We start from the raw sequence: 8,142 nt of genomic DNA, 5'->3' as shown, positions 1-8,142 counted from the left end.
TTGCAATTTGGTTTAGTTCCCATGAACAAAAATGAAACCATGTGTCTCACAATCCTCAGTTTTGTTGTAATTAGGATCAAATCTGTCATGAATTGATATATGAAGATACATGAGAGCATGGATAATCAGGTAAGAAAATAGAAGCCACCTTTAAGTTGAGTGATTCCCTTGGAAATATGGGTTAGCCTATTCGCAGCGCGCCAGCATGCTTTACCCAACACTGCTAGACATAGGAAACATTCTGATCATAAAATAGGTTGGAAAAAAGAATAGGTACCTGATATGTGCTAGACAAATATGACTTGATGAATATGTCTTTTAGGTTATGGTTGTATCATGGGAGATAATGGAGAGAAGGAAACTAAGGTTCATTGAAACATTTCTCATGTTTGGAAACTATAAATACAAGAAGGGTCACTTATGTTGAGGGGACAGTATGACAGCCTGCCTGGAAAGAAAGCTGGATAAGTCTCTGCAAATGCCATTGAAACTTTTCTTTGGGATTTCAAATTGCAGGGGAACCAAAATGCAGTAATTTCATTTCATGGATTCATATTTATTTTGTTTTCATAACTAATATGCAAACTTTAAGCTATCAAAAATTTCTCAAATTTTGCAATGGCATCCAATCCAAGGTCTTCAAAAATTAAATTATCACCATTCTCTGTCTCCCTAGAACTGTATGTAATAGTTCAGTTGAACAATCAAATGCCTCAACATAATGCAAAGGAAATTTTTAAAGTATCAAATTAGTTTAACAATACTCCAAAACAAAGAGAGAATCATTATTAGTGATTCTCACCATTGACTAATATCCAAATAAAACAATAGTGACTGCAAACTGTCATACAAATATTTCACTGGCACATTAAAATAAATATAATTATTCGTAAGTCTACAATACAGATACAAGCAAGAAAAATCATATGCTCAGCACACTAATGGTGTCCTGTATTGATATTGGACTTTTCACTTTGATATGAAATCTTCCATAAGAATATAATATAAAAAACATGATTAAATATACAACTAAAAAATGGGGGGGGGGGGGAGACAGAAAATACGAACATTATGTGCAGCTTTGTGAAGCTGGACAATTTGGGCTTGATACAACCATCAAATGCTCACTTTCCTACACAGCTAATTGTTTATCGTGTGATCATCTAAAAAGCTTGCATGTCAAGAATTCTTCCTGATAATATGTTTGAAGTACAACTGGTGATCAGCAAGTGAAAGATCAATGTAACCTGTATAAAAACATACTGTACGTTCCAGAGTTTAGTCTATCCAGGCACCAGAGTTTGGAGTTGTTGCAGCACCATATATGATTGTCCCCAGCTTGGGACCCTTCAACGGCAATGAAAAATGACTCAACTGTCCAATTCATCAACAATGAAAACCAAGTGATTTTGAGCCATTTTCATCAAACAAAGCTCATGAAGACTGATCTCCAATGAAATTCAGGGTAGTTCACTTAAGTGTAGGTCAAAGCCCGATCTTTCTGAAAACAGCTGCTACTGTGTTACTTGATATGTGAATGATTGATGACAAAGTTTTTTAGTCTTTCAAAAAAGGCAAATGGTCAACAATATTAAAACTATCATGGAATATGATTATGTTTAACATCAGTCAAAGTGGTGTCAATCACTCTTATTATTTGATCCATGAATATAGAATGTTTAACCGCATCATAATAGCTAAACTTATTAAACGATAGAGTTAAAAGGAGTTTGGGTAACAAATTCATACAATGTAATGATTAGATGTCTTTTACAATATTAAATTGTCCTTAGATTGAAATTAGAATAGTATTTTCATTTGCTTTAGTAAAACACAAAATATCATATTTTAACCAAACAAGTTAATACGCATAATAAGTAAATGGTATTATTTCTTTTCATTCAATTTTTAAATAGTTTTTCTCTACTGCATGAATGGGACAAACTGATGCCTAATTACAATTGTATGACAGGCGAAAATGGTGTTGCTTGTGCTAAGAGATTAAATTCATTTTCTGCACCTTCTTTTATTGGTGTGTACAAAAATGAAACTTTTCTATTAAATATGTGAATCAATAAACAAATCAATGCAAAACTAAAAGACAAATTTTTATGATTTGGAATTAAAAGAAAATAAGTATGACTATTGAAAAGTTGAGTTAAATTGAGTTTGGCTGACAAAATTCATGATATGTGACGACTAAATGCCTTTTGTAATATATTAATTTGTTCCTAAATTGAACCTAGAATAAGAATCGCATTTCTTATTAAACTTTTACATAAAGAGAGGACACATTTTGACTTAGGAAGATTATATGCAGGATAAGTAAATGATATTACTTCTTTTTTATCAAATTCTAAATGAAGCTTTTCTCTTAGTGTATGCTTTAGAACCAACTAATGCCTAATTATAGACTTGAGAATGACAGACAAAACTGAAGTTACTCATGGTACTAAAAGATGTTCATTATGAGTAGTTTCAGGCTTTCGGCTATTATTGATATATACAAACATGAAATCAATATATCAAAAGAAGAAGAAGAAGAAGAAGAAGAAGAAGAAATAACCATAGTTAGTCACATTAGGCCCATCTAAATTTATGATTTGAAATAGAGAGGAAGTAGCTATATACCTAATGAGTGAAGCGATAGTACGAAAGCTGAAGCGCTCATCATTCGAAGCTCACTTAAAATTATCATATCATGGTCAATGTCAAGAAGAGGGATGTGAGAAATCTTTGCCCAGCATTTGCCTTTCTGTTTTTGGATCTTCTTTTCCAGCAAGGGACAGCCTGTAATTTTTAGCATCGTAAGGGAACTCGGCAAACCATCCTTCGGAAAGTATTGGAGCTTAGGACAGTCAAGAAAAGCCAAGCAGTCCAAAGAGGACAAGTGGCAAAGACTTTTGTTTTCGAGCGATCTAAGATTTGCACAGTTATAGAACCAAATGGTAACAAGAGAAGGTGGAAATAGTATTGTATTAGGAAGAACTCATCATCTACATTTCCAATCCCCAAGTGTTGTAGAGAAGTAAGTCTACTCAAATGCCATCCCATTTGAGAGGCCATGAGTTTTGGGCATCCTGAAACGTCAAGATGCTGAAGATTTAATGGCAAACCTCCAATTGGAAATGATTCCACTTGTGGGCAGCATTTTATTGATAGATGTGCAAGGGAGGGAAAGACGATGTGCATCTTCTCTGGCAGCAACTTCAAATTCTTCAATCCTTCAATGTAACAAAATGCTAGCTCTGGGGCCGAAAAGCCACCTTCAGGAAATAATACAAAATTAGGACACCTTTGTATCCACAATCTTGTAAGCGAGTAATGTTGTCCCGCTGAAACAGATAGTGTTTGAAGATTATTACATTCAATCAACAGTAATGACTGAAGATTGGGGAATAAACATAGTGGAAAACACTTCAGAGAGTCACATCTTCCCCTTATATCCAATTCAAAAATGAAGTTATGACAGTAGTGCAATGGGAATTCCAGGAGGGGACAATCAGAAAACTTCAACTCTTCAATGGTGGAATTGAAAATAGTATTCTCAATTTTTTCAACTGATAATATTTCTGCAAAGCCTCCACAAATCTCGAGAACTTTTAAAGTTGATGGAAGACATTCCATCTGCTCCTTTCCACAATGTCTTAAAACCAACTTATGAAGAGATGGAGCCCACGGAATGGAAGCCACAAGCTTCTCGCAATTGCAAATAACCAGCATCGTTAGAGAAGGAAGTTGTTGAGGAAGATGCCCTTTCAGTTTGGGACAATTTTCAATACGCAACTCCTGAAGATTCGAGAAAGTACTGGACATATTTTCACATTTCCATTCCTCCCAACCCTTCATATCCCCAAAGCTCAAGATTTCTAGGGATGTAGAGTTTCATGAAATTCTAGACCAATGGTCAGTACACTGTGACACCCCATAATTGACAATGACTTGAGAGATGGGAAAAGGCCTAGTGATGGCAAGGACATACAGAATATGCAATTCTCAGCTCTAGGGATACTATGTTGGACAGTGAATGGTCTGCAAACCAACTAGGAAATCCGATACCACCATAGTTGCTAATTGATAGCTTTTTTAAATTTTGATGAGGTTGGAGTTTCTCTAGGACATCTGGTCAATTTGCAATTTTCCATGGTCCATACTCCACTCTAATGTTAACTCCTTAAGGTATATCTTGTTTCTCAAATTACTGCCAAAGCATCAGCAGGAGAAACTACATTCTGCAACTCTAAGATGGAAACTGATCCACAAAGATTAAATTCTTTCAACTGTTTAATGTTTGACTGTCCACATTTGTCCACAATAAATGATGACAGCACCTGAAGATTTTTCAATTTACTCAATTGCTTTGGCATCTCTCTCACTCCAGTCTCACGAAAATCAAGATAACGTAGATTCATGAGTTTATGCACATCCATGGGCAACTTTTTCAAATCACGACAACGCCACAACTTTAACGTTTGTAAATGAAAAAGTTGGCAGATTGAATCAGGCAATTTCTTTATCTTGGTTCCTGATAAGTCTAAAAAACGTAGATGTTTGAGGTTTCCTATGGAATCGGGCAAACTCACAATGTGATGATAACCAGACAGAGATAAAACACGCATGCATCTGAACTTGGATACTAAATCGAGAATAACCTTGAAAGATATGCAATGAAAGAAAGAGGTATGGCTTGTACTTCTATGTCCTTGCATAGATAGAGGCAAAAACGTTCGCAATTTACTAGCCTGGCACATAACCGCAAATCGATTGGAGTATTCATAGAAAGTTCTTAAATATGAAACATGCCGGGTCATTTTTGTCAAATTATTTTCTTCATCCACCAGCAACAGATGACAAAATTTTCCATATTCAACTTTTGCCAAATCATTAATAAGGTCATGCATGACAAAGCGTGTTTCATCTTCCATTGATTGTTGAAAAAATGACCTCGACAATAAGTCATGGAAGAATTGTTCTCCTACTTCTCTTGCAACTTTGCTTTGATGGGCACATGGTAGAAAATTTTCTGCCATCCATAACTGAATTAAACGCTCCTTGTCAAAGTCATAATCTTTAGGGAATATAGAGCAATAAGCAAAGCATCTCTTGAGAAAAGAAGGGAGATAATGATAACTCAATCTCAAAGAAGGGAGATTTTGCTATCGCTTTTCTCCTCCCATATCTCACTTTTTAAAATGCCAGTCCATTGCACAAGAGAAAACTCCGCGTACAAGAGACTCCCAATGGCTTTCAAAGCTAAAGGCAACCCTTTGCACTTTTTACTTATTCTCCTACCGATTTCTTCAAGGTCAAAGCTTGAAGAAAGAGCATCTCTACCATGGAATGCGTATTCACTTAACAACAGCCAACTATCTCCTTCTGATAAGGGCTTCAATGAATGTATTTTAGAAGAACGCATGGTTGAAACAACCTTTGCACTGCGAGTGGTTAGAAGAATTTTACTTCCAGGAGCCCCATGATTGAAAGGTGATTGCAAGGCCTCCCATAGCATAAAATTTTCATTCCACACGTCGTCTAAAACAATGAGAAATCTCTTCTGACTCAACCGCTGCTTCAATTTAATTTGAAGCACGTTTAAATCGTTGGTATCATCCCTAGACATAGTGATTGCCTCATAAATTGTTCTTGTTACTCTTAGGACATCAAACTCATCAGAGACGCACACCCAAGCTTTGAGGTCAAATTCATCTATAGCCATCCTATCATTATAAACGAGCTGGGCAAGGGTAGTTTTACCCAATCCACCCATACCCACTATAGAAATGATAGATAGCTGGGTGTTATCCTTGTCTGATAGCAACCATTCAATGATCGTTTTTTTGTCATCATCTCTACCATATGTTCTAGTTTCATCCACCAAAGATGTTGTTGGCAATCTATGAGGTACATAACTTGTTAATACAGCAGCACCGTTACCACGTTCATTCAATCTTAATATATCCTTTTGAAGTGCAAGATATTCAAGATTTTCAAGGACATTTTTAATCCTGGATTCAATTTCCTTCTCAAATGAATATACAGAAGCACCGAAGAAGTTTCGTACCTTGGCCGTAACACTGGTTTTACTCTGATGTTCGGCTTCCACCTTGCGCTTGAGCACCTCATAATCAATCTCGTCCAAGACATCCTCAGCATCGAACACAGCATCTTTGACCATATAAATCCAGTCCTTCACCTTTGTATTAGTGATCTGCTTTTGCTCTGCATCATCAACCACAGCATCGATGGATAACAGCACGATCTTCAACTTATTCAGTAATGTCTCGTTCAATTTTCGGTTCTTGAAGAAGTCGAGGACACCACGAGAAGCCAGCCTGTCAAAAGCCACTTGAAGAAAAGCAGAGAGAAAAGCACCACCAACCAAAGCTGCGGCCATGGATGAAGCCGTTGTGCGTCTGCAAAAGATGGAATCAACCGAAGATGAAGATGTAAAACGAACAAGAAAGAGAGTGAAATGCTTAGCGAGAAACGTATTACAAGGAGTGAGATGTATAGCAGGAACGTGTAGAAAATGCTTTCGGGTCGCCTCCACTTCGCCATCATCGCGCTCGAAACTGTCCCACATTGCAGGAGACTTCCGAGTGCGTTTTTTTTTTTTTTTTTTTAATATCCCGGGAGACTTTGAAACTTGAATCACTACCTGCCTTGATTGGTTATGTCGTTATGATTTGATTTTTTTTTTTTTTTGCCAGAGTCGTTATGATTTGATGACTAGTTCAATTTTTTACTTTTTTAAGTATCCAATTTCATTTCATAATTTGTTTATGCTATGCTTGGCAAGAGAGAAAAGTGAGAGAAAAAAATAGGAGGAAAATAGCATATAAAACCTACATGTTTTTACCTTCAACTTTTTTTCTAAATATGAGGAGATTTTGAAAAGAAAATTTCACCTCCAAATTTACCCATCAATTTTCTTGTTGCCACCCCTTGCTTCCTTTTATTTTTATTATAATATTTATAATGTAGTTACATTTTGATCATGAATTTTTGTTAAATAAGCTATATATTTAATTTTTAGACTAATTAAACATGCTAATTCTAAATTTTTATGTTAATTTTTAGTTAAGTACCTTAATTTTGGTTGTAGTGCAAGTCATGATGTAGTTTTGAACATTTTTTAAAAGAATATTGGGCACTTTATATTAATAAATGAACCACTTTTTTTCTTGAACTATTACTCTAAGGAGCAAAAGACTTCTTCCATTAATCAGTCATAACTTTATTATTTTCTGTTGATATCACATATGTGTGGGCCTATGTAAAGTAATGGGTAAGACATTAACATGTCCTTTAGTGGTAATTTGTTCCTAAAGTCTTGTTAAAATAAAATTTAATAAATATTGTTAAAATATTAAATATTTTCATATTTAATAATTTAAATATTATTATTTATAAATATTTATCCAAAATTTATAAATTATTTTAAATAATTTATAAATAATCTCTGAAATAGTACCCATATCATTATGCCTTTCATATAGGTGGAAACTTACTTATATTTTTAATATTAGTTAAGTTTCTTAAACTTTTGTCCTTCTCTATAATTTTTTTCAGTTAATTAACAATCTTCTTCCAAAATATTACACCATGAAAATTTAATACTCTCCTCTATACATTGTAGTGTTAGGGGTAAAATCAAACACAAGCAAATCAACAATATGCCAACAAAAATAATTATTTAAAAGATATTGCCTATCCCATTAATATGCTACAGAAAATGTTACTTAATAACAGAATAATGAAGAGATAATGAGAAAAATTCTTTCCGTTAATTTGAAGATTCATTCTCTTCATTTTTAACACAAAATTACCAAAATATCAAAAATATTAAAATATTAAACTGACTTGTATAATATTTTAAAAAATAATTTATAAATTTTGAATGAATATTTATAAATAATAATATTTAAGTTATTAAATAAAATATTTAATACTTAATAATATTTATTAAATTTTATTTTAACAAGACTTCAGGGTCCTCAGCACTTTTAGAAAAAAATTTTAAAATGCCCAGCCCTCCTAGAAAAAGAGTTCAGGGCCAAATTAGTATTATATGATATGGTCAAAGTCTTATCTGTCACTATGTGTGAGCCCCATGCACATGCTATATTAGCAAAAAAAAAA

General features: G+C 34.2%; 1 protein-coding gene across 1 annotated transcript; it reads right to left on the bottom strand.

The window, feature by feature from the left end:
• Positions 1-4,193: 4,193 nt before the first annotated feature.
• LOC129316673 (putative disease resistance RPP13-like protein 1) lies at positions 4,194-6,577 on the bottom strand. The gene is made up of 3 exons (XM_054961072.1): positions 6,062-6,577; positions 5,185-5,894; positions 4,194-5,068 (listed from the first exon to the last, which is right to left on the bottom strand). The coding sequence occupies exons 1-3, from the start codon at positions 6,163-6,165 to the stop codon at positions 4,194-4,196; spliced, it is 1,689 nt and encodes a 562-aa protein (XP_054817047.1). The 5' UTR covers positions 6,166-6,577.
• Positions 6,578-8,142: the final 1,565 nt, after the last annotated feature.

Source organism: Prosopis cineraria, unplaced genomic scaffold (assembly GCF_029017545.1).
Source record: "Prosopis cineraria cultivar Desert tree isolate PC_DT_omini unplaced genomic scaffold, ASM2901754v1 PC7, whole genome shotgun sequence".
Classification (NCBI taxonomy): domain Eukaryota; kingdom Viridiplantae; phylum Streptophyta; class Magnoliopsida; order Fabales; family Fabaceae; genus Prosopis; species Prosopis cineraria.
Note: the sequence above shows the minus strand (reverse complement) of the source record. Positions and strands in the feature narration are given on the sequence as shown.

Bases quoted from the DNA above. Each gene is read 5' to 3' on its own strand.
- LOC129316673 (XM_054961072.1), bottom strand. From the start codon at position 6,165: ATGCTGTGTTCGATGCTGAGGATGTCTTGGACGAGATTGATTATGAGG. The intron at 5,895-6,061 runs GTACGAAACTTC...TGTACCTCATAG, and splicing joins AAACCAGTGTTACGGCCAAG to ATTGCCAACAACATCTTTGG. The intron at 5,069-5,184 runs GTGAGATATGGG...TATTCCCTAAAG, and splicing joins ATGGACTGGCATTTTAAAAA to ATTATGACTTTGACAAGGAG.